The sequence below is a fragment of the Leiobunum rupestre genome, chromosome 9 (genome assembly GCF_980474605.1).
Source record: "Leiobunum rupestre chromosome 9, qqLeiRupe1.1.hap1, whole genome shotgun sequence".
NCBI lineage: Eukaryota > Metazoa > Arthropoda > Arachnida > Opiliones > Sclerosomatidae > Leiobunum > Leiobunum rupestre.
Window position 1 is genome coordinate 24,797,701 of NC_143392.1, and position 25,710 is coordinate 24,823,410.

General features: G+C 36.0%; 4 protein-coding genes across 7 annotated transcripts; 3 read left to right on the forward strand and 1 right to left on the reverse strand.

Moving 5' to 3' along the window:
- Positions 1 to 3,127: 3,127 nt before the first annotated feature.
- LOC149926935 (THAP domain-containing protein 3-like) lies at positions 3,128 to 7,573 on the forward strand. 4 transcript variants are annotated; one of them, XM_090158474.1, is made up of 6 exons: positions 3,128 to 3,229; positions 3,301 to 3,614; positions 3,674 to 3,832; positions 3,893 to 3,931; positions 3,991 to 4,010; positions 4,089 to 4,180. In XM_090158474.1, coding segments are annotated over exons 2-6 (513 nt in total). In that variant the 5' UTR covers positions 3,128 to 3,229; positions 3,301 to 3,320; the 3' UTR covers positions 4,090 to 4,180. The 4 variants fall into 4 exon arrangements, with proteins under 4 accessions (XP_090014600.1, XP_090014601.1, XP_090014598.1 ...); XM_090158475.1 differs by having other exon boundaries at positions 3,991 to 4,014; positions 4,089 to 4,118; XM_090158472.1 differs by having other exon boundaries at positions 3,893 to 4,010; positions 4,089 to 7,573.
- LOC149926936 (uncharacterized) lies at positions 4,781 to 6,962 on the forward strand. Its single transcript, XM_090157776.1, has 3 exons — positions 4,781 to 4,879; positions 5,997 to 6,399; positions 6,652 to 6,962. Exons 1-3 carry the CDS (start codon positions 4,781 to 4,783, stop codon positions 6,960 to 6,962), a joined length of 813 nt encoding a protein of 270 aa, XP_090013902.1.
- Positions 7,574 to 16,215: 8,642 nt separating the features above from the next.
- On the forward strand, positions 16,216 to 16,779 carry LOC149926937 (uncharacterized). Its single transcript, XM_090157777.1, has one exon. The coding sequence runs from the start codon at positions 16,216 to 16,218 to the stop codon at positions 16,777 to 16,779; it is 564 nt and encodes a 187-aa protein (XP_090013903.1).
- A 6,466-nt stretch (positions 16,780 to 23,245) lies between these two features.
- On the reverse strand, positions 23,246 to 24,952 carry LOC149926938 (uncharacterized). The gene is made up of 5 exons (XM_090158652.1): positions 24,603 to 24,952; positions 24,414 to 24,543; positions 24,020 to 24,340; positions 23,510 to 23,881; positions 23,246 to 23,448 (listed from the first exon to the last, which is right to left on the reverse strand). Exons 4-5 carry the CDS (start codon positions 23,808 to 23,810, stop codon positions 23,351 to 23,353), a joined length of 399 nt encoding a protein of 132 aa, XP_090014778.1. The 5' UTR covers positions 23,811 to 23,881; positions 24,020 to 24,340; positions 24,414 to 24,543; positions 24,603 to 24,952; the 3' UTR covers positions 23,246 to 23,350.
- Between the last annotated feature and the right edge of the window lie 758 nt (positions 24,953 to 25,710).

Consider the following 25,710-nt stretch of genomic DNA (forward strand, 5'->3'; position numbering starts at 1 on the left):
CTTTCTTACGAAAGGAGCACAACATTAAATGTATTAAAAAAACTTCGTTTGATACACGTTCGGAAATGTCGATCCCGAGTCTAGCCAGTACTTTAAATATGCGTTATTGCTAACGAAAAATTTCGCGCTCGCTGCGCTCGCGATTTAATCTGGTTGTCTTATAGCCCCCCCCCCCCTTAGACTTTCTATATCTACGTGCTTGATAACAGTCACTGTATTAGTAATACTGCTGAAGTTCTTCCAAACGTCAGTACTGTTATGGAAATGGAACTGACTCATGAAGGAGAAATTGCAGAAGTAATTGCAAACCCCAACTCTAACCATGCACAAAATACATCAAACAACGTGTCCAATTCAAAATAAATGGATATTAGTCTAGATAAAGATTGCCTTCCAGTTCAGCCTAAACTAAATCCTTTTCCTAAAAGATTAATTGGCGGTAAAAATTGAGGTTTCAATTCTTCTTGGTATGACAAATATCAAATGATTGAATATTCAGTTGCAAAGAAAGGATGCAGTGTATTGTTTTTGTTGCCGTCATTTTTTAGGCAGTAAAAACACTGCATTTCTAAAGGGATTTTCGGATTGGAAAAACATGGGGACACAATTCGAAGAACACTTCACTTCCAAAAAATCTTCTCATCAACTAGCCTACAAAATGTACTTAGACTACATGGAATCCAAATCCCGTGGATCAATAGTTTGCCAGGTTAACGACCACCATAGAATAGACGTTATTAGAAACAAAGAGGTCCTATCTACACACGTGGAAGTGATTATTTTATGTGCCCAACAAGATTTAGCACTTCAGGGGAACACTTACACATCCGCCGACAATATTGGGAATAGGGGAAACTTTATTCCAATATTAGATATTTTAAAAAAATTTCATGATTTAAAAGCAAGTTTAGTGAGAAAAATTATTGTTCAAGAGGTCAACTACTATAGGGTAGTTTGGGCGCTTGCCCAACGTGTTTAGCTCCGGGGGTCCGAATTAAAACGTAATAATTAGATTACTTTGAAATTTAAAATTGTCAAAATTATTTTAAGCACTAAACAAGAGGCTGTTTTACACATCAATATTAATTTAATAAGTTAAAACACAACAATAAAACAGTTCAGCTTGAAATAGCGCGAAACTAGACAATGGCCACTGTTGTCTTCCCCCTTAACAATGGGGGAGACAAGCCTAAATAAGTAGTTGATGAATTTGGGTAAAGAGGTAATCGTAGGGTGGAATTCTACGATTAAAAGTAAAGTTGGTAATATTTATTTGTAAATAATATACTTAATAATAAAAAATTTATTAATTTAATAATAATAAAACTTTTATTAATTTAATAATAATAACATTTTTATTAATTTAATAATGATAAAAATTTTATTAATTTAATAATAATAAAAATTTTATTAATTTAATAATGATAACATTTTTATTAATTTAATACTAATAACATTTTTATTAATTTAATAATAATAAAAATTTTATTGATTTAATAATAATAAAATTTTTAAATAATTATATACAATTTGGCTAGTTAAAGAACAACAAAAATTACAAAGGGGTTTTTTATGGGGGCCTCTTAATCACGCAGTGCCTACTCGCGAAAAAATCCTGGCGGGGCTACTGGGTCACTTCCTTGATTAACGACGCACCCCTCAAAAGATTAAATCCGATTTAATCGTGATTATTTTGATCAAATTCAATTTAATCACGATTAAGTTGATTAAATCACGTTTAATCATGATTAGAATGTTTAAATCTGATTTAATCATGATTAAATCTGATTTAATCATGATTAAATCTGATTTAATCATGATTAAATCTGATAAAAATGATTAAATCTGTTTAAGATGATTAAATACTGATTAAAAAATTATATCGTGATTAGTATGATTAAATCGTACTTTAGTTTGGATTTTAATGATAAATTCTCGATTCGACCGATTATATTGATTAAATCGTGATTATGCCACATTCGACCAAAACCATAAGTTTCGGTAGCGCATGGGTAGTAGTTTGCCCATGGGTAGCGAATAGACTTAGGCGAAAACATTGCGCCATCTAAATTATGAAACCAGTTATAAAAATAAAGAAGAGATAAACTAGATTTACCAAAACATTTTTCAACAATCTTACATAAAAAAATATACTATATGTCCTATAATTAATATAAATATAATTATATAAAGGGAAAACTATTTAAGACACCAGGGAGAGCGGATGAGTGACCGAACGATCCCAATCATCCCAGCAAAGATAATCTAGACTAAACTAACTAAAGACGTTTCGGAGAAATGGGAAGTCGGGGAAAAGGTATATCGGAGTAATGTGAAGTCGGAGTAATGAGAAAGCGGAGTAATGAAGCCTCGAGAGATAGGTGGAGTCGGAGAAATGAGGTCGAACCAGTTTTCATGGCGTATGATATCGTACCATTTTATTGATAATTCTGTCTCAACGTACGATAATTTTTTGATTTTTTTAAAAACTTACGAACGATTAAATTTTCTTATTAATTTATATAACTTCTACTTAAAAATGAATGATGTACATTTTCTGCCAAACGTGAGTGTGAGTTTATTACTCCTAGCTGTTACCGCATTTTTTTAATAAATTTTTAAACATATTAAGTTCAGTTAATAATGATAATAGACATTTTGTTTATTTCCCTGAAATAAAAATCATCTAAATTTAGCGCCAAAAATAAATGTGCGATAATTTTCCAGGAAAATCGATAATATTTTGGCCTAGATACGATAACTTAAGATTTTAGATCTGGCAACGCTGCGCTGCAACCTTGGAGGAATAAAACAAGTATTTATTCCTCAAGCCGGGAGTAGTGGCTCACTCCTGTAATCCCAGGCGTCCAGGAGGCAGAGTTTGTGGATGGCCGTGTGAGGCCTACCACCAATCCCCCAACGGGTGGTCGGAATACTTCCGCCACGGGTGTCCCCACCCCTGTCCCCACGTATCCCCCCGTTGGCGTGGCCGTTACACATATCTCGCCCGGATTAATCAGTTATTGTGTGCTGGTGTCTAAGGCCTTGGGTCGACACTGATGTGTGGATGTCAAAAAAAAAAAGTATTTATTCCTCCAAGCTGCAAGCCTGCAGCTACATTTTGTAAATAAAGTGAAACGGAACCTAACGGCAAGGCAAGGAAACGTTTACTTCAATAATTTATTTCCAAACTCTCATGACTAGTTGAAACTTCGAAGAATATTATAAAGTATGTTATATTGTTTCTAATTTCATTTCAATTTCGAATTATAATCCAAAAATAACGGACAATTCTTTTAGAGGTCTTAATCCTTTTTGAAATGCCATATACCCTACGTTGTGCTGTTGAAGGGTGCCTCAGCAATTATAAAGAGAAAGATGACACCTATAGTTTGCATTATTTCCCAAAAGATGAAGAGTGTAGAAAAAAATGGATTTCGGCAATTAATAAACCTGCAAATTGGCATCCAAATAAACGTTCTGTTATATGTTCAAAACATTTTCGTGATGAACATAAAAATAAATCTTTTAACCGAATAATTTTATCGAGAGGTGTTGTACCTGTAATAGGTTCTGAAAACTCTAATATAACTGTAAAGGGCGGTTGTTTAGAAGTAAGGTTATAACTTGCTAAATAATACAAAAAATTACTGAAAAAAATTTTAATATATAGATTGAGGGATATTTGTCGACAGAAAATGAAAACATGGATGATGTTGATACTAAGTCACTTTGTGTTAGTGAAAGTTTTCCCACGGTACCACCTCACCGAAAGGTCAAAACTGAAACACTTCTAATAGATCCGGAAAACTCTAACAGAACTCGTTTAGAAGTAAGGTTATAACTTGCTTAAAAATACTAAAATTGCTTTAAAAAAATTATTTAAATATAGATCGAAGAACCTGTTTCCTCAAAGAGTAAATTTGTTCAGGTAAACATCAAAACATCCATATGTAATGTAAAAACACAAACAAATATTTCTTGGTTCAGAATCAGAAAAAACAGCGTTAGTAAGTATGAGAAAAAATTTAATAGTTTTTTATCTAATTTTTGTGGAGGAGCTATATTATTTTTAACTTTTTTAATAGAATGTCAAACAGAACCCGAACCGTCACCACCAACTACACAAACTTTTGAGACACAGACAAATATTAGTGGGCCTGTTTCAACATCATCCCCTTGCCTAAGTGATATTGACATGGGTTCTCAAAGGGATAATACTGACTTAGATGATTCTAGTTACATTCCATCGAGGCTAATAGTAGATACTTTTTAAACCGCCTTTTTAAATTAAAGACTATTAGTATTTACTCTTTTCAAAAAGTCTTTTTCAAGGCTAGTATATAGTAGATACGTTTTTAGAGGCTAGTAGTATTTACTCTTTACAAAAAGCCTTTTTCAAGGCTATTAGTAGATCAAACATTTCCAAACCGCTTGTTCCAAACACAAAGCTATTAGCTGATTTTAAAAATTAATTTGGCTTTATATCGAATACGGGTATTTGAAGCGATTCAATTGAACACCAGGAAGTTTATATTGGGAGCTCAAAAATGCCAAAAACAGAAGAGAGAAGATAGCTTAGTTCATAATCAGAAAGGCGCAATGGAACGTTTTCTGCAATAGTTGACGAGAACCTGGATACCGAAATTTTTTAAAGTTCCAAATAGCGTTATTATTATATATAAGTGGAAAACCGTGCACTTCGACCGTAGGTCCCTTGTGCAACCCCCAGCCTGTGACTTTAGTTAAAAAGTCCTATTTCTGACACAAATTTAAGAATATGTTTGGCTGGAATGTTGAAGAAGTCATGTGTCTCCAAGCAATGCATATCAAGATGCTCAAACCTTTGAGCCGCATAATAGTCACAGTTACAAAGAATGTGAGAGGCAGTTTCCTCCTCGGTTAGACAAGCCCTACAAATTGGGTCATCACTGACACCAATAAGGTTTAGGTGTCTGTTAAGTTGGCAATGGCCTGTAAGTAGGCCAGTTAACAACCTTATATTAGTCTTACAGAGCGAGAGTAGCTCTTTTGCTCTTTGATTGGAGAGACCAGGGTTAAATTCCTTGGCCTGGGTAGAGCAGGTTCAGGCCCACTAAACCCAGCTCTTGCACCCTCCCGGGCCAAGGCATCAGCCTTTTCGTTCCCGTGATGCCCCTTATGACCAGGTATCCAATAAAGTTGAACTTTATTGTGCGTCCCAAGATCAGAAAGAAGATCTAAGCAGCTAAGAATCAGTTTAGAAGTGATACTATACTGGTTAAGAGCCTTAAGAGTGGCCTGACTATCCGTGTAGATTTGGATAACCTTCCCACGTTGCTTCTTTTCCAGAAGCGGATAGCAGAAATTTCTGCCTGGAAAACGGTAGTGTATTCCCCCAGGCTTTCGTAAAAACCATAGTTATTATTAAGGCAGTACATCCCCGCGCCTGTACCAGAATTGGTCTTAGACTGCACGGGTTTTAAAGTAACCCTTGGCCAGCAGACCACAGCTACGTAAGACAGAATGGCTCTGATGATCATAGTATACAGCCAGTATACAACTTTGGGACTAAGGCCCCAGGATATACTGACTGTACTCCTAATCCTCCAAAATAACATTTTGCCCTTCTTGAGAATATAATCAATATAATTTGTTGTCAAGGATAACACCGAGATACTTCACCTCGGTGCTTTCCACTAGGTTAGTTCCAAATAAGGAAATACCATCGAACCGATCCCTGGATCCTTTTATGAGTAAATGGGACCAGGACCGTCTTGCTAGGATAAACTGTGAGGTTGACCTCCTTGCACCAGCAATCTACTCTCTTCTCCGCCACGCTTTTGGCTTAATGACAGACTAAGCAAACATTCCAGAAAGCTCGGACGTACGACGACCGACTTACCAAGCGCTCCTTATAATATAGATTTAGATAGACATAGGTCAGACGACGAAAATCTAAAGGGAATTACGTTGAAATTTTAGAACTGTTGAAAAGCAAATGTCCTGATTTAAAGATCAAGCGCGAGAGTATGCCAAATAATGTCCAATATATGCATAGTACTATTCAAAACGAACTAATTATTATTAGTGCTAGTTTAGCTAGGAAAATCATTGTCCATGAAGTTAATGAAAACGGTGAAATTTACTCTCTTTTTGCTGATGAAACTCCTAATAATGCATGTGTTGAGCAATTAAGTGTTTGCATTCGGTATACTAAAAAAGAAATAGGCGTCGTAGAGAGATTTTTAGGGCACACAGATTTGCATAAGTTTGGTTCTGAAAACATCAGCTCATCTCTTATAAACCTTGTAACGCGAAGAGGTTTATTAAGTGGAAATTGCGTTGCACAAACGTACGATGGGGCTAGTGTAATTAGCGGACACGTATCAGGTGTTAGAATAGAAGCGGTAATTGTCCGTACGTGCACTGCTACGCTCATCGATTAAATCTAGTTTTGGTAAATTGCTGCTCTAATATATTGGCAGTGAGGGAATTGCTTAGTTTAGTTCAAGCAATCTACAATTTCCAAAGCAATTCGATTATTAGAAGCGAATGTTTTGAGGAATCCTAGAAAGAGCGGTTATGACGTCGTCCTTAAAATGCTACAAAGCTGCGAAACGAGATGATGATTATTTAAAAATAGGTTCAATTCTGTTGTTCTAACATTAGAAAATTTGGTTGAGAAAGGTAAACCTGAGGAAGCAGCTGGATGTCGAGAATATATTTCTCAATTACAGAATTTTAACAACTTCATTTTGATTGTTGTGTTAGATGAAGTTTTAGGTGTTACAAATTCGCTGTCGGAATACTTACCAAGTTCGAAAGTGGTTTATACGGAAGCCGTTGCCATTTACTCAGCTACTGTAACTTCCTTAGAGGAAATTAGGGACTCTGAAAGATTCGACTCAATTTGGGAAAAAGCTTCAAAGTTGGCAGAGTCCAATCGCAACAGCGAACCTTTAGCTTTAAGGAAACGATAAATAATCCCAAACAAAAGACTAAGACACAGTGTGATCACATGCGCGACGGGAAGTAGAGAAACTGAGCCAATACCCTAAATAATCAGTTGATTTCCATCTATTACCAAGTAATCGATAAATTTATATCGGAAATGAAGACTCGACTACTGGTGGGTAATTGAAGAATGTAATGGCTTCTGATCCAGACAAAAAACTTTCTTAACGAAAACGACGTCCTAGCCCATTTCCAAACATACAGCCGGATTAACTTTGACCTAGATTCCTTAAAGGGTCAAATTCAAATAGCTAGAAATTTTATTAAATGTAAAAATTTAAACAGCGTAACAGTGCTTTAATTATTTGATGACAATGGACAATGGATTTCCGGACCTAGGAAAAACTGTAGAATTTACAGAAATATTTTACAGCACCCGTTCTGTATTTTTTTAAATACAGTACTGTATTGTTTAAATTACTTTATTCAAGAAATATTTACAATATAAATTACAGTATGTTTTTAGGTATTTAAAATGCAGGAGCTTCATGTAGTATTTATCGTTGAATAGTAATATATACATACATTTTCAGTATATATTACAATTTGTTTTTACAGTATAAATTACAGGATGTTTTTAGGTATTTAAAATACAGGGGCTTCATGTAGTATTTATCGTAGAATTGTTATATATACAGGATGTCCATTTTTAATCGAAAAAGTGATTTTTCTCAATAACCGTTGTAGTTAGAATTTTGAAATTTTGTGTGTGAATTGTCAGTACCTGAGGCCATTGTTGTACATAATATTTATCGATTTTAAAATAATATTTTAAAATTTTGAAAAAATAAATTTTGATGTATTGGAGCTCGTCAAATTTTGTCAATGAGAAAAATGTAGAGCGACGTCGAAAACATAAGAATAACGTTTGGTCGTTGAAAACACAATCATTTTACACGGAATTACACGCGTTTGAAAATTGACTTAACGGGTTAACAAAATAATTGGAAAAATCAAAAACTAGAATCTTTTGGATGCCGTGGAAGTCGTATGACAATATTATTGTTAGACTGAACTTTTATTTATTTAAATTAAATTTAATGAAAAATAACCGAAAGTCCAAAAACAATATCTTTAAGGTTCCCCGACTATTTACTGAACGAAAATGTTCTATGGTAATATAGCATTTAAATGAGAGTTAGAAATTTAGAATCTTTATTAAATAAATAAAAATAATATTTAGTTCATCCTAAAAATAATATTGTCTTACGACTTCCACTGCATCCAAAAGATTCTAGTTTTTGATTTTTCCAATTATTTTGTTTACCCGTTAATTCAATTTCGTGAAAAATGATTGTGTTTTCAACGACCAAACGTTATTCTTATGTTTTCAACGTCGCTCTACATTTTTCTCATTGACAAAATTTGACGAGCTCCAATACATAAAAATTTATTTTTTCAAAATTTTAAAATATTATTTTAAAATTGATAAACATTATGTACAACAATGGCCCCCGGTACTGACAATTCACACAAAAAAAATCAATTGATAAAAATCACTTTTTCGATTAAAAATGGACACCCTGTATATATATACATACATTTTCAGTATATATTACTATTTGTTTATAGTAAAAATTAGAGGTTTGTTTCAGATATTTGTAATAGAGGACAGCCATGTAGTTTCTATGCTAGAAATGTTATATATGTATATATTTGTTCAATACATATTACTATGATGTATTTACAGTAAAAAATGAAGACGTTTTAAGGTATTTAAAATACAGGTACAGTGTAGTTGCTGTAGTTATTGTGGTCGAAGTTGAATTGCTACCAAACAGTAATAATCCATAAAAATTAATTATTTGTTGTAAATCAACTAATATTAAGAAAAGATTTTTAGTGACATCTCGTAAAAGCACCAATGGCGTCATATTTTAATTACCCATCAAATGAAAACCAATTAATGTTTATACATTTAAATGCAAATTCATCGCGTAAGTGTTTGTGGTTTGAACTAAGTTTAATACGTGTCTAAATTCCGAGCCAATGAGTTGCGTTACTATGTTGTGCACGTGTTTATGGCTCTTGCTTTGGACTCTAGTTCTGCTGGAGCTTATTGGTATATATTTAGCAAATTTGTTGAATATTTTTTCCAATTAAAGTACCTTATTGGTTAAAAATTAATTACGTAAATGTTTAGTGTACATAAAATTATTTTAAAAAAGGGTAGTAAGAACAAATAAAATGTATAATATTTCCTGGCTATATTCACGCAGTTTTTAAATGTAAATTCTGTAAAAATTACAGGCGTGTTGGAAATTTTAATAATTATTTCGGTTGTATACAATACAATGATTCTGGATGAAAATTTTACTAAGAGCTATTTGTATAAATTACAGTAATTTCAAGTAAAAGATATTTACGAAACTTTCTGTAAAAAATACAGAACATTCCTGGCTACTGTGCGTCCAGGATTTCCATGTAATTTCTACGCAATATTTTTATCTCAGTGTAGCCAATTGCTATAAAGGGGCTTTGCCCATTCTCGTGGCCAATACCATTTCAGAAAGTAGTTTCAGTTCTCTCAAAAGAATTGAAACTCATCTACGCTCAACAATGGGGTAATCTGGACTTTCTAGTCTGTACACAAAGTCGATTAATCGTGATAAATCGAATTATTTTATAGCTAACCAAATGTTAGTGGTTGATGAATTTGGAAAGCGGTCAAATCGAAGAGTGTCTTTCTTCGTTTAGATATAAAATTTCCATTACAGTTCTCTGGATGTTTAGATTATTTTTTATTTATTTATAAAATATAATTATTTTAAACGGTCGGTCAAAAGAACTCACGAACTATTAAAAAATCTCGTAATTTAAATAAAAAAATATATAGGGGTGGCACAAAATCAAATAATGCCTACCCGGGAAAAATCCTGGTGCCCGGGTGGCAAAAGTCGAGCTACGCCACTGATCCGCGAAACTCATTCCCAAATGCAGAGAGGGCGAGTTACCCATAAACATAGCGGGTCGAATATAAAATGGTTTTATAAATAATTTGTTTGAATATAACCTTAAAACAACATTAATATGAGCATATTGAAAGGTGTTGAAGTTTTAACAAGTCAAAACCGCAATGCACTTCATTTCATCTAGGAACAATATCATAGAGTAGTTATATACAGCAATGAGTAAAACAGCAAACTGAATCGTTGTTACATTTTGAATCAAAGTTTTTGTACGCAAAAATATGTAACAAAAATAAACATATATTACATAATAAAAATGTTTTTTAAACTATACAACCATGATACAACAGAAGGGCAGAAACTGGAGCCTCCCCGTTTGTTTCAGGGATATACCTTTTTAAAGTTCAGGACACTGCGAAAATTTCGGCCTAGGAGTATGTATAACATGTATACGTTCTCCTAGTTTCGACCTTTTAAAAGTACACCCTGCGAATGTCTCGGTTTTTTGTAATTTTTTTTTATAGGACAGTTCTTTTATTCGAAAATAAAATTATGACAGGTAGCCACGACCCTTTAGTTATTTTAAAAAATCTGAAGTTTGGCAAACCAACTCAAATCTATATATTTTGAAAAAAAATATTAATTCATTTATTATGAGAATGGCGTTTTTTATTTTGTTAAATAGATAATAATTACAAATTTTCAGAACAAATTTCCAATTTAGACCTTTTATTATTTTATAAAAATTAATGAACGTTTGCGTTTAATGTCGCCCTTTACTCGTTCTTTTCGATAGGTATAGCGCCTTATAGATTAACATCTAACAACTCTTTTTTTTTAATTTATGATTTTACGGTTAAAATGTAGGCCTATATTAAACCCGTTTAATCTCGGTAATAGTTTGTATTGGAAAATTTTATTCTAGGTGATAGTTTGCCTCGAGGGTAATGAGCCTAATGATTCTTATTTCGGAGATAGTTAACTTACAGGATATAATAATAATAATCAGCTAGGCTAATACCCAAGGAACCACCTTAGGTCCAAGTTATCGAGCGACTTCTTAAATGCCTTTAAACATGTGTCCGGGTTACAATGCGTAGAAGGGTGGTGGCAAACCCTTCAATGCGCGCGAGCTAACAGCTGCTTACACTTACTATTACCGTTAACCTCTATACGTTTTTATGGAAAGTGGAACCCCTTTTAACCAGTGGGGAGATAATTTGCCAAATCAATCATTTAAGATTAAAGTCTTATTATATCGCCAAGTGTTTTTCTTTGAAATTAAAAATTAGGAGTTCAGTCAGTCGCATAGCAAAATTTAGAGGCAGTGGCCGATTAACCACCATCCGCGCGACTAAACTTGATGGATAGATAGGATGTGGTTTGAAAAATAAAGAGTACCAAAGTCTCTCTACAATTTTGCTTTTAAATGTACGTAAATTAATAAATCAATAAATTATCTTTATGTATACAGTGCGTTAAATAAAACACGATACAGAGCTAATAACTCAATATATGTTTTAGGTACGAATTTTTAATTTTAAGCATGCATAAAGCTATAGTAGTGGGTCATTCGAGAATGAAAAGTTTAATGACCTTGAACCATGTCTCGAGAGCCATTGAAGTTAGAAACTTGGTTCCAATTAGAATTGTTCCACATCACAATTTATGTTGAAATATCTTAAGCCCGACTTAATGTGACCAATCGAAACCTGGTAAATTTCACAACATACACAAGAAGGACGTAAAGGGAATATTGATCAAGAGACAACACTTGAGGGCTATTAAATCGAAAACTACTAGTTCTAAGGCATCAAAATTTTCATGAAAAACTACTTTTAGTGAGGAAATTTTAAATTAGCAAATTAGGATAAACCTGAACCATTGGTTCAAGGTCATTCAAAATTTATCTCCAGAACCATTATTGGTAGGAGAATGGTTCCAGTTACAAAAATGCACGTTTTTTAAGTCAAATTATCTTTCACCCGATGAAAACTTACCAAAAATAACCCAAATTATGAAATTTTTTAGACATTACAGGTTTTTCAGTCTAATTTCATAATTTGGGTCAAGCGTCAAGCCCATGTTAAAGGCCATTAAAAAGAACCCTGCACATTTAACATGGGGAAGTGTTATCGGCTAATTCTCACCAAATTTGGATATGATATTCTCCAAGTGATACTGATCAATGTTTCAATGGGACTCAACTTTCCAACATCTACCGTTCAACCGCAAGAAGCGATCAAAGTCACAGTTTTTAGCTAGTTTGGTGTGGCCTATTTTTAACCTACTGACCCCTGTAAAAGTGTTCTAATAGCAGTACACCGGTGTTCCTTATTTTTTTATGGTTACATTTAAACATTAAAAGAGAAATAGATAATATCGTTTTCGTAGATCCGTGAAAAACGTAAATAGGTATTGTATTGTTTCTTTGTGCCTAAGAATAATAAACCGTTCTATAGATTCCTATACGAGTGTTTTCCCCCTTAATAATAATAATAATCAGGATTAATAATCAGCTAGGCTAATACCCAAGGCACCACCTTAGGCCTAAGTCATCAAGCGACTTTTGAAGCCATTAATTCAGGTGGCCGGGTTACAATGCGTAGGAGGGTGGTGGCCAGCCCTTGAAGCCACGCGAGTCAACAGCTCCCTACACTAACTATTACCGTTAACCTCGACAAGTTTTTATGGAAGGGGAAACCGAAGAGCTCGGGGGAAAACCCCTTAAACCAGCGGGGAGTTTTCACCCAGTATGAAAAGTCGAGGGTTTGGCCGGAGTTTCCTTGAGCCAGTGAAGTTCAAAAAGAAAAATCTTGCAAAACCTGCAAACCTAGTTGACAGGTAAAACAGAGGAATTTAGTTCAAAACCCTACTCATTTAACTAATTGATTATTTAAATAGTTCAGTTATGGGATCACTACTAAGATATATAATGAAAATCGACTTTATGGAAAACGCTTTAGAAAATACCAACGTGTTAAAATCCTCTGAGAATGAGTCAACTTCACCCTGGAACGTTGAATATTTATCAAATTAATGATAAGTTTATACAGTTTTTACGTCTCATTAATGCTTGTGTCCTACTCTCGTTGCTAAGTCTATGTACGTTATCTGCTGCATTACAAATAAAACAAGTCGCATTTGTTATCTGTGTTAGTACGTTTAATCTTAGGCAATTTGGGTCGCGATCTAAATCCGCCATCTCATTCGTAACAGATATGTTACAGTTAAAACACAATCGAGTGTCCCCAACTACTTCTAGAGCTGGTAAACCGTTAATATCACGTCTCGTGATACAAATGTCACGTTTAACAGGATTTTGATCTCCATTGATTCGTGCCATCTGTCGCAAATTAAATCTTTCATTACAAATATAGCACTGTGGTCTAACTCTATAGGTCATAATAACAAAACTACAACGAATTTAAATAAATTAATAATGCATTGAATATAAATGAATATATAAATAAATAAATAAATACAAAACTAATAGGTTATGCAATAACCTTTTTAATTAGCGAACTGGCTAATAATATAATTCAATCCGAATATATTATATATCTGGAAAAAAAATAAGAAATAAATACGAAAACCACTGGCCGTACAATAATATTTGATTAACGAACTGGCTTTTAAAATAAGTCGTTATGTATGCATTATTTTCTACATTACCGAGGTTGTTTAGTTACTTAAACCCTAAATACCATTTTAGTCTACTTTACGTAGAATTATATTTATGCATTAACGCCATAATTCATTAATACATCTATTACGGGATTAATATTTACTTAATCTACGGTAAAATGTTTCTCTTTAAATAACTGTTTAAATCGTTAACGGGGTTTTCATCGAATGAAGGTTTAAAAAAAATTACCGTATGCAGCTTCTAAATTATTTGAAGAAATGTAGAAAATAATGAATTTATAACGACTTATTTTAAATCAATGGAGATCAAAATCCTGTTAAACGTGACATTTGTATCACGAGATGTGATAATAACGGTTTACCAGCTCTAGAAGTAGTTGGGGACACTCGATTGTGTTTTAACTGTAACATATCTGTTAGGAATGAGATGGCGGATTTAGATCGCGACCCAAATTGCCTAAGATTAAACGTACTAACACAGAGAACAAATGCGACTTGTTTTATTTGTAATGCAGCTGATATCGTACATAGACTTAGCAATGTAGAAAAATCGGCGATTAGAGCAATTGCGCAACGCTTATAAATTTAATTCAAATATTGTTGTCAAACGTTTGTAAAATAAAAAGCATTGTAAAACTTGTCAGACTTAAAATCCAAAGCTAAAATTAAAAGTAAAAATAATTGTAAAACTGTATAGAATTTAAGAAATATAAATGTATGCCAAGTATTATAATCCCTTTGAAAAAAAACTAAATAAAATAGTCAACGGCATTTTCAACACGTGGTGCAATATCCCGTGTATTGTGTGAAGGGAGCGAGAATTCTCCGAGGAAAGAGTGGAAATTTGGGCATTCCTAACCTCGGGTCCGCTCGGGGTCTTCTCCCCGTAGCATTATAGAGCCTACGCGCTGTCCTTGGCCGAATTCTCGCACCCCCAATTTCGACCCTTCCTAAAGGGGGATAAACCCTTTGTATCTTAAAAGAGAGAAACATTTTGAAAAGAAGAAGCACTTCTCCTCCAAATTTTGTAAGGAGCAACAACATTTCTTAGGGCTCATTCTAAACGAGCCACCAATAGTAAAAATAAAGTTTAGTTAGCTATAGAAAAATTGTGTTTCATTTATTCTAATTAGGTCTCGCTTATCGGTGTTTCAGTCCGCCGCAAGCTCTCCCCAAAAATTAGTCTCGGACCCGAACTTAAGCAAGCCGCTTAAGTTCAAACTTTGTGGGAACCCTCAAACTCAAACTCCCCCGACTAATTCAAACCTCGCGATAAAAAGTTCGCAGTGCGGGACTCAATATAGAGTAGTGAAAAAGAAATCAAAATGGCAAAAAACAAAGATCAATCAACAAAACAAAAGGACCAAGCTGCAAACCACAACGGAGAGGAGCCTTCGGGATCGGAAACCGATTACACGGACACTTCCGGAGAAGAGGATGCAAACCCAAAGGAGTCAATGGCTGTCCAACGGCTGAAGACCCAAAGAAAAACGGCAAGGTCGCAAGTAACAAAAATTACTAACGAACTGGAGGCGCTGATGCTGGACCCAAACTCAAGCGTCGTAGAAATCGAAGACAACTTACACCTACTCACGCAAAAGGAATCAGTGCTGAGTCCTCTGGAGAGGAACGTACAAGACGTAACGATCAACCTCAAGGAGCTGCGCAAGGAACTAAAGGATGCTGAAAAATATGCCGACAAAATCACCCTAGCCAAGTCAAGGGCCAACCGAAAACTACGAGCCGCCGCGACGCGAGGGAACAACGCCCCTCAAAACAATAACAATCAACAAACTCTCAACGCAACTGCTAGTGCTTTCGTCATGGGAAACAACGGACAGTTATAAGCGGACAAATAGGAGTTTCTTTCGTAACAGCAAAAGCAAAAGTGGCGCCACTGAAAAAAAAGCAACCGGAAATGTCACTTCCGAGGTTGGAGTTATTAGCATGCCTGTTAGGAGCCAAGCTGGTCAACCACGTCAAACAAATATTCGATCAAAACAATCTCGAAGTCTACATGTGGAGTGACTCAACAATAGCGCTTAATTGGGTGAAGGATACCCCTAAGACTTGGCTTCCGTTCGTATCCAACAGAGTTGCGGAAATACAAAAGTTAGTGGAGCCGCGTTCTTGGTCACACTGCCCCGGCAGTCAAAACCCAGCCGATCTCCCGTCAAGAGGGGTTGACGTTAAAAAATTGCTGAAAGAAGATATCTGGTTTTTCGGCCCACCGTGGCTGGTATCAGACAAGGAACAATGGCCGAAGAACCCGACCGAGCAGCCATCACAAGACATCCTGGACGTTGAAAGGCGGAAAACGTCTGGTGGAAGAGGAAGTCACTCTAGTCCTCAGCTGTGCGAGGGTGGGAATTAGGGCAGCCCATGGTGTCGCCTTTTGTTGGGCCATGATGAGGGCGTTTGTTTGCCATATGTGAGCCTGTCTTTATGGCTGTCTCACTGGCCGAACGTTTGTTTCGCAAAGTGCATTTTTGTCCGGCATGACTCTTTGTCTTGTGTGCCGCCGTAGTGCCCAGCGGAACGGCGGGGTACAAATACATAACCTTATGTATTAGCTATCAAAATAAAAAACACCTTGAACATTCAAAATATAATTGCCTTAGAAAATTTCAGCACCTGGAAAAAACCTCTACGAATAACAGCAATGGTACTTAGAGCAGTGGAGAAATTTAAGAAAAACGAAATATCAACGGATCCATTAACCGCCTCGGAACTTAGTAACGCAAGAAACCTTTGGGTAAAATCAACCCAATTGATGGATTTCCCATCGGAACTAGAAGCCTTGATCCGCGAAGAAAAAATTCCTTCTAACTCAAAAATTCTCACGCTAACGCCAATCTTAGGAACGGACGGACTACTACGCGTAGGTGGGCGCCTACAACAAGCCGACCTTACCTACGAAGAAAAGCACCCGGCGATTCTAGACAAAGCTCAACGACTGGCTTATCTTCTTGCCGAAGAATGTCACGGACAAGTGCTTCACGAGGGAATTCAGGCCACATTCACGCAATTAAGAACGAGGTATTGGATTCCCGCGGGAAAGCAATTAGTAAAAAAAGTGGTCAACAACTGCGCCACGTGCAAAAAATACCGGTCAAAACCCGGTGAAATGCCTTTCGCTCCCCTGCCGGCGGGACGAAGCAACGTAACAGAAGCGTTTACGGTAATTGGAGTGAACTTTTGTGGGCCATTGTTTCTCAAGGGTTGAAACCAAGAAAAAGACTTGCACAAAGCTTACATATGCCTTTTCACGTGCGCCGCAGTCAGAGCGGTACATTTGGAGCTAGTTCAAACGCAGTCCACGAGAGACCTTCTACTAGCATTCCGACGATTGATAGCTAAAAGAGGTCTGCCAAGTCAAATAATCTCAGACAACGCCAAGAGCTTCATAAAGGCAAATTCAGAACTCAAGGCCATCTGGCAAAATTTAACTCAACCGGAAATAAGGAATTGTTTCGCCAACCACGGAATAACTTGGATTTTCAACGCGGAAAGAGCCCCATGGTGGGGAGGATTTTTCGAAAGGCTGTAATGCGAAATATCAAATAAATAAGAAATATACCATCCCCTTTACCCAAAAATAATTGCTGGTCGAATATTTTGGTGATTGGGTGATTCGGTTGTTTGTGGTCCCAGGTAAGGGAAGGGCCCGTCCTGTTACCGGGAGATCTTTGTTTTTGTGGGATAGCGAGGAGATCACAGCGCCCCTTTGACCCCTTATTGATATGCCGACGTGTCTAAGGCCAGTTGTTTGAGAGTCATTTATATTTCTTATACATTATATATTATAAATTATTTATTGTGTTAAAATATGCCTACATGTATTATACATATTTTTACGTTTATATTTATTCTCAAAATCGAAGAGTTGGAAAATAATACGCGAGATAAATAACGCGAGTTTTTTTAATAACGCGCGCTCGGACGCGAGCTAAAAAAAAAGAAATAGTAACGGTTCGGATTTTGATTTGAAAAGGACACATTTTGTACGTTAAAGTCGTGTTTTGTTTAACCTTCGAGCTGTAAACGTGTTGACTTGAAGATAAGGGCAGCAACAAACTATATTGGCAAATTCGTTATGCCCAACCATCCAGCGGCTACTTTCAACATATTGTACGAGATACCATCGCCACCAACATAAATTCTATGTTCCGCTGTTCCGAAACGTCAACATCGTCGCTCAGATTTTTCCACGGCTTCAACCGGACTCTGCCGCTACGATAAAGTATCCACAGTTCGACTGAACATTTCCGGATGAACTTTGTTAAGTAATGGTTGCAACCTATATTTTACATTTCGTTAATGTCGCGAGCACTGGCCAGTTGCTTAGTTTGTTAATATTTCGTTTAGTTTAATTAGTGTTTAGGTAGTTTTAAGTTAGCTTAAATGTTTGGTTAGGATATTGGGTTTAAATTAAATCATTTAGTGTTTGGCAATCTAACAACTGGCTTGATACGTTTAATAACAAATTTCTCCTAGACACCAATTTAATACTGAGGACCCTCGCTAACCCCACCATATCACGTTACGCGAGTAGTCCCGGGCGTATTCAGTCATTATTATTAATTGTAGACGGGTACCTTAGGGGTTCGCTTAAGTCGATTGTCCCTAGGTTGAGATCTGATCTCCGACGCCCGCGCTACAAGGCTTGTCCGCTCAACGAAAACAGCGCTCAAAAACGTTCTAGGTAAAACTACCCTTGACTTTCCAGAAATGCAGACAGTTTTAGCAGAGGTAGAAGCAGTCATCAATTCAAGACCGCTGACATATACGTCATCGGACGCAAACGAGCCAGAGCCTCTGACAAGCACGTAGATATAGAAAGTCTAAGGGGGGGACGGGTTATAAGAGAACCAGATGAAATCGCGAGCGCGAAATTTTTCGTTAGCAATAACGCATATTTAAAGTACTGGCTAGACTCGGGACGGGTGACAATGACATTTCCCAACGTGTATCAAACGAAGTTTTTTTAATACATTTAATGTTGCGCTCCTTTCGTAAGAAAGGAATCGACTCCTAAGGGGGGGTTTGAACCCCCTAACCCCCCCCCCCTTATATACGTGCTTGGCCTCTGACACCTGCCCATCTACTGATCGGGAGAAGATTAACCAGTTTCCCACCACAAAAAATAACAATCAACCCCAAAAATCAAACAAGAGAGGAGATGAAAAGAAGAGAACGTCATCGTCTCATTTTAATGGAAAGACTCTGCGCGCGATGGAAATCGGAATATTTAATGGCACTGAGATCCGCGCATCACACACCTACAACTAAAACTGAAACTAACTACAAGGTCAACGACGTGGTTTTGGTACACGGCGATAAGGTATCGAAACACATGAGGAAAATGGGGGTAATACAAGCACTTCAGATCGGACGCGATGGTAAAGTTAGGTCGTGTCTCGTAAGAACCTCGAACGGAACAGTGTTGAGAAGACCGATCCAACTCTTATACGGATTGGAAATTAGAGATTTACAAGCACGCGATTAACGTTGTCGAAATGCTTTAGTCGCATTTCGGGCGGGAGTGTAGAAAAATCGGCGATTAGAGCAATTGCGCACCGCTTATAAATTTAATTCAAATATTGTTGTCAAACGTTTGTAAAATAAAAAGCATTGTAAAAATTGTCAGACTTAAAATCCAAAGCTAAAATTAAAAGTAAAAATAATTGTAAAACTGTATAGAATTTATGAAATATAAATGTATGCCAAGTATTATAATCCCTTTGAAAAAAAACTAAATAAAATAGTCAACGGCATTTTCAACACGTGGTGCAATATCCCGTGTATTGTGTGAAGGGAGCGAGAATTCTCCGAGGAAAGAGTGGAAAATTTGGGCATTCCTAACCTCGGGTCCGCTCGGGGTCTTCTCCCCGTAGCATTATAGAGCCTACGCGCTGTCCTTGGCCGAATTCTCGCACCCCCAATTTCGACCCCTCCTAAAGGGGGATAAACCCTTTGTATCTTAAAAGAGAGAAACATTTTGAAAAGAAGATGCACTTATCCTCCAAATTTTGTAAGGAGCAACAACATTTCTTAGGGCTCATTCTAAACGAGCCACCAATAGTAAAAATAAAGTTTAGTTAGCTATAGAAAAATTGTGTTTCATTTATTCTAATTAGGTCTCGCTTATCGGTGTTTCAGTCCGCCGCAAGCTCTCCCCAAAAATTAGTCTCGGACGCGAACTTAAGCAAGCCGCTTAAGTTCAAACTTTGTGGGAACCCTCAAACTCAAACTCCCCCCAACAAGCAACGAGAGTAGGACACAAGCATTAATGAGACGTAAAAACTGTATAAACTTATCATTAATTTTATAAATATTCAACGTTCCAGGGTGAAGTTGACTCATTCTCAGAGTATTTTAACACGTTGGTATTTTCTAAAGCGTTTTCCATAAAGTCGATTTTCATTATATAGCTTAGTAGTGAGCCCATAACTGAACTATTTAAATAATCAATTAGTTAAATGAGTAAGGTTTTGAACTAAATTCCTCTGTTTTAACTGCCAACTAGGTTTGCAGGTTTTGCCAGATTTTCCTTTTTGAACTTCACTGGCTCAAGGAAACTCCGGCCAAACCCTCAACTTTTCATACTCAAAAGGGGGAAAACACTCGTATAGGAATCTATAGAACGGTTTATTATTCTTAGGCACGAAGAAACAATTCAATACCTATTTACGTTTTTCACGGATCTACTAAAACGATATTATCTATTTCTCTTTTAATGTTTAAATGTAACCATCATAAAATAAGGAACACCGGTGTACTGCTATTAGAACACTTTTACAGGGGCCAGTAAAAGTCTTCCTCATTGGGAAAGCGTTCACCTCTTAATATAAGTGACAAAATGACAAACCCCTCTTAAATAAAACTTCATCTTTAACTTCAAAATTATTACTTTTATTTCAAAACTAAGCCTATTTATTTATGGTTTTACTTTATGGTATAAACCTTTGATATTTTCCGTAACATATGGGTCATGAGGCCTCTCCCCCTGTAACATTTAGTAACCCTTACACGTTGCAGCGTTACGTAATTTGTGAACGACCCGAAAGTGCAATGCGTGTTAAAAACTAAAAAATTAAATTTCTTCTAAATTCTAAGAAAAATGTTAATATTTATGAACAAGTTCAGTCAAAATTTGTGGTTAAAGAAGGTCATATTTCTCTATATCACTTAGCGGGAGCCAACTGAAATGCAAACGCAGCTTGGGTACATTAAATGATGTCAGTCGAAAACTTTCCGCCACTGACTACTCTTGGACGTGATCCGAATTACATGCAATTAACAACAGCTGTTGTCATAAGTCTATAATATAGTTCCATTAGTTTGTCACTTTGGGGAATATTTTACTGAGAGCTAGTAACGGAGTGACGTCATCACAAGAAGAGAATCTCCCCGCTGTCAAAGGCTACGTGTGACGCGTTAGCAAGCGGACGAAAAACGGCGACGAAGCCCGTTATGCAGTCTGTCTTGTGAATAACTCTCAGTAAAGCTTTTGCATTTGAAGAATAGCAAGTGTCACACTTCTGTAACAATATTATACACTTATATTGTTGTTAAAAGAAACTTGTATTTATAACCGTTATAACCATGCTGTAAGGAAAGAGAACCGATTTGAAGGAAAGGAGGTTGGGGAAATTACTCTCCAAAGAAGTGGCTATGGGTTTAAATAATGTCACGTGAGAGGTTTGATAAGAGGCAACCATAAGCCTCTTCTTCACAGCCGCAGCTCTAGCGAAACAGGAGGAAGTCATACTTCTTCATAAAACAACACCTTATCTCGGACATCATCGACAGCTTTATAATGGCTCTACACATTGGATGCATTACAAGAGAGGCCATAAATGGGTTAGAGTGTGCAATAACTGGTGGCCTTACCGGGGAGTCGGGGTCCAGCTCTTGTAACCCATAAGGGCGGTGGCGCACTGGTTTACAAGAAAGGGTGATACCCCCTTAGACATCATCGGTCCTGTTCATTTTAGGGATGAGTAGGAAAAAATCCAGAAGGGCTCAACTGACAATATACAACAGAATTATTTTTACAAGGAAGATTAATTTTTTTAACGAATATTGGCAATAACAACACATTTAAGAAATACAAATGATACAATAAAAATACATTACAACAACAAAAGTGTTGTATTTCAATATCTCGCGTAAATAGGTCACGGTATAAAACATAGGCAGAATCTCCACATCAATAATAAATAAATAAAGTATAATCAACCTAACCCACGTTAATTTCCTTAACTACACAACATTGGTGACAAATAGAAATTCATCGAGGGATTATATTTCACAAGCGAATCTGAAAGCGAGAAGAATCGATTGCAACGTTCGTGGCATTCCGATCATTGTAAATTTTGGAGCAACGGTCGACGAGCACATTCGGGATAGATTAGTTTGCGGAGTCAATTATGACAAAATACATCGACGCTTATTAAAAGAGGACGATGATTTGACTATCGCCACGGCTATTCGCTAACGAAAACTCCGGCAGCGCCCCCCTATCCACATTGCGCGTAACTGTATAGTGGTGATCAGCATTCAGAAAATAGTAGTGTGCTACTGATGAGATGGTATTATATACGTTTAAACAGCGAATTAGTGTTTTCTTGGTAAGTAGGATTGAATGTCAAGTTTAAAGACATAATGTTTGGTTCTAATTATATACTGTCATTAAGATTTGAAGTCCTTTTGGATTTACTTAAAACATTGTTAGAGTAGGCCTTGGAGCAATATTGTTCAAATAAAAGATGACATCTCAAAAAGGTATGCTAACATTTAATTGGTATTCTATTATATTATCATATTTTAACCTTTATTTATTCCATAATAGTGAATCTCACCATGGTTGAAATTTGTAAATACATTGGGGAAAAGCCAAGAGCCTTAGAAGAAGGAGAACGGATGTTTAGAGAAAGCCCAAAAGGATCAAAATGGGAACAAACTGGAGAAAGTTGCTCGGGCCAAATTTTCGTGGCTTAAAAAAGTACAAGTATTGGAATATGGCCTCTTAATTAACTTAAATAATCCATTTATAGCTTTTAGCCCAGATGGATTATACATGGAAAATGGAGAGATAAAATTACTCGAGATTAAGAGTCCTTATGTAGCAAAGAAAATATCAATTGAAGATGCTGTCGCTCAAAACAAATTAAACTTCTTGAAAATGGGAAAAGACGGAATTTATTTACCAACTAACGATTGTAGAGGCTACTATGCACAAATTCAGCGTGGCCTTGTGTTAAACATAAACATGCTAATTTTTCTTGTATTCTCCCAAGGGCTATCTTTTAATTGATATTCTAAGAGACTAAGATTATTTGAAACAAAACATAGTCAAATTGTGCAATTTTTATTTCAAATTATATTTACCATTACTAGTCAAGAGTAAGTGATTTTTAAAACAAAAAAGTTCCTATTTTGTACTGTGCCAATTAGTATTATATAAAAAAAGTAAAATGAATTTGATCAATTAATGTTATAAATGAATTTTTACTTGAAGTCTTATTTATAATAAAAGATTTTTAAACTTATTTGATAAAAATTAATAAAATAATCATCATCGTCATTAAATAAGATTTAAACTTAGTCATCAAATTTATCATCTGCTAGAATTGGTTTTAGTAAATTTACTAATCCACATATGACCTTCAGAATTTTATCACAGTAGGGAACTAAATCAAGGTCAAATTTATCATTTAAAATTTTAAATAATTTGATTCTTTGAATGGTTATCTCCACGTGAACACGAGCGGATGCAATTTTTTGATTTTTTACACTTTCTTCCTTACTAAACTGTTTTTTTCTCTCAAAAATGGAGGGATGTGTAGAGCTATGCCATTGGCCGCACATTCATCTTCAATAAGGAAGCCTAAATTTAAATTGAATGAGTTTTAAAATATTTTTTTAACATATTACACTTTTATGCATACCTTTGTCAACCATAATTCCATCAATAAATTGTTCACAAAGATTTATGACCCCACTCTCAAGGGTGACTTCCTTGTCGCTTACTTTTCCACCCCAGGGGTCGCTAACGAGCGTGATCATGCCAGAAGGTGAAATTCCAATGATAATTTTTATTGTGTGAGTTCCTTTATAATGGTTGTAGGTTGCCACTCTGTCGTGAAATGTGTTAGGCTTCATCATAGGTACTTCTGAGCAGTCCAACACAATGCGAGTATTATTAAACTCTTTAAAACATTTAGGACAGTTACTTCTGATATTTTCCATATCCAGCCAAAAGATAAATTTCTTCAAAACTTCAGCAAGGGCACAAAGGGTTCTTTTGAAATATGTTGAAACTGAAATGACAAATAATGAAGCCAAAGCGTCAAATGTCAAATTTGACTTAAGCTTTATTACGGTTAACAACACCCTATCTTTTACAGGCATTAGAAAATTAGAGAGCTCGCTCTGGTTTTCAAGCCCTAAAACCTCACTTCAAAGGCTTTCAAATAGTTCTTTCCCAATGCCAGAAAGAGACACAAAATCAACAGTTTTCATTCCATTGCTTGAAATTCCAACTCTTGACCCAGCAAAATACTTTCCATGGTCCAAATAAACTTGAACACCAATAGACGCATTCGTTACTCTAGATGGTTTGTGAGATTGGTCCTTTCCTTGAGCTTCACTTGTTACTTCAGATAGCATAGCTAAGTTTGATAATGAAAAAACATTATCATCCGGAGCTGGTTCACTTGCGCTTTCAACAACTTTTGGAGCAATGGAATCTGTTATTGGTGATGTTGAACATAGAACTGCTTGATTTCAAATTAAATTTATGTTATTATTCTATTTATTATTTCACAAAAGTTTACCATAAAATAAGAATACCTTTAGAACGCTTTACGTCGTTGAGCACGTTCTTTTATTGTAACTTCGGTTGATTCTTTAATTGGCTTACATGGCCATTTTTGGGAGGGAATGGCGTTACATTTCAAACGTCTTCTTACAGATCTACCATCTATTGATGAGTTTTTCGATTAATTTATTTTAAAATAATTAATATTATTTGCATCTCACCATTTCTTTCCAAGAAGTCATCATCTGTAAAATGGGCGCTACAAATCTGAGCCCACTTACTAGGCCTTTTCCCCGACTTTATCTTTGTTAACCATACATTTAAAAGTTTCTTACAACTTGGAAATTTATGAAATGATAATCCTGGCTTTGGTTCTTCTCTATTTTCTTCAGTTTTACGTTTTTTAAGCGCAGTATTATTGCAAAAAGGGACCGCACAACTTCTCCCACCTCTAGCGTTAATGTGAACCGCCATATTTCTTGGATTTGTTTTGATTTTGATCACCACTATACGCTGGAAAACCAAGCTGCAGGGGTAGCGACGGCAGCGCCACCTATACCCGTTTCGCTAGCGAATACGTATTTAGAAATGGTTGCCCGTAACGCCCGAGATATTGAAACTACTGAAAACTCGGTTAACCAAGTTATTCACATCAAAAACAACAATTTTAAAAAACGTAATCGACGTAAAAGAACGGCTGCAAACGGTGCTATAAAAGAGAAACCGATTGACGCGGCATTCTAGGAGCCACCGCGTTTCACTATTTCCCTAAGTTCTGTTCTTCGAAAAAAATGAACTTTAAACATTTTATCGGTACGCCCGAGACGGACTTCAACAATGGCTCATAAGCATAGCGCCGAACCAATTTTCAACGGCGGCGGCGGGAACGATAATTAGTTCGGCGGCGGCGTGGCGCTCCGATTATTTGCAGAAAATAATCGGCGGCGTTGAAAAAAATCGGCGGCGGCGGCGGCACCTAAGGGGAAAACTGCCCCCCCCCCCTCAGAAATAGCGCCAGCCTTTTAATAGACCGCTAGAACTTAAACTGTTAAACACATTTTAAAAAAATACATGTTTAATAGAATGTATTTTATTAAATAAGGAACTACTTGTTTCCAAAACGAGAAAGAGGTAACTTTCGTTACATACTATCATATGTAACTTATTTAATCATAAGTGTGCCAGAAAGAACTTTTTCACAATGAGACCTTGTTGCAAGGATATGACGTAATTGACGTCACTTCCTAGTCGATGACGGTTTTATCGTCATCAAAAGTAGTTCTGGCGGGGAGGGAAGGAAATTAAAACCAGTTTTACGCGACGTTAGTG

What these genes read in the sequence shown, in the direction of transcription:
- LOC149926938 (XM_090158652.1), bottom strand. Translation starts at nt 23,810, where the DNA reads ATGGAAAATATCAGAAGTAACTGTCCTAAATGTTTTAAAGAGTTTAAT. An exon ending in TGGAATTATGGTTGACAAAG is followed by an intron (nt 23,449 to 23,509) that starts GTATGCATAAAA and finishes ATTTAAATTTAG; the next exon opens with GCTTCCTTATTGAAGATGAA.
- LOC149926937 (XM_090157777.1), top strand. Translation starts at nt 16,216, where the DNA reads ATGGTACTTAGAGCAGTGGAGAAATTTAAGAAAAACGAAATATCAACG.
- LOC149926935 (XM_090158472.1), top strand. Translation starts at nt 3,321, where the DNA reads ATGCCATATACCCTACGTTGTGCTGTTGAAGGGTGCCTCAGCAATTAT. An exon ending in CTAACAGAACTCGTTTAGAA is followed by an intron (nt 3,833 to 3,892) that starts GTAAGGTTATAA and finishes ATTTAAATATAG; the next exon opens with ATCGAAGAACCTGTTTCCTC. An exon ending in AATCAGAAAAAACAGCGTTA is followed by an intron (nt 4,011 to 4,088) that starts GTAAGTATGAGA and finishes CTTTTTTAATAG; the next exon opens with AATGTCAAACAGAACCCGAA.
- LOC149926936 (XM_090157776.1), top strand. Translation starts at nt 4,781, where the DNA reads ATGTTTGGCTGGAATGTTGAAGAAGTCATGTGTCTCCAAGCAATGCAT. An exon ending in TAGTCACAGTTACAAAGAAT is followed by an intron (nt 4,880 to 5,996) that starts GTGAGAGGCAGT and finishes CCTGATTTAAAG; the next exon opens with ATCAAGCGCGAGAGTATGCC. An exon ending in AATAGAAGCGGTAATTGTCC is followed by an intron (nt 6,400 to 6,651) that starts GTACGTGCACTG and finishes TTCTAACATTAG; the next exon opens with AAAATTTGGTTGAGAAAGGT.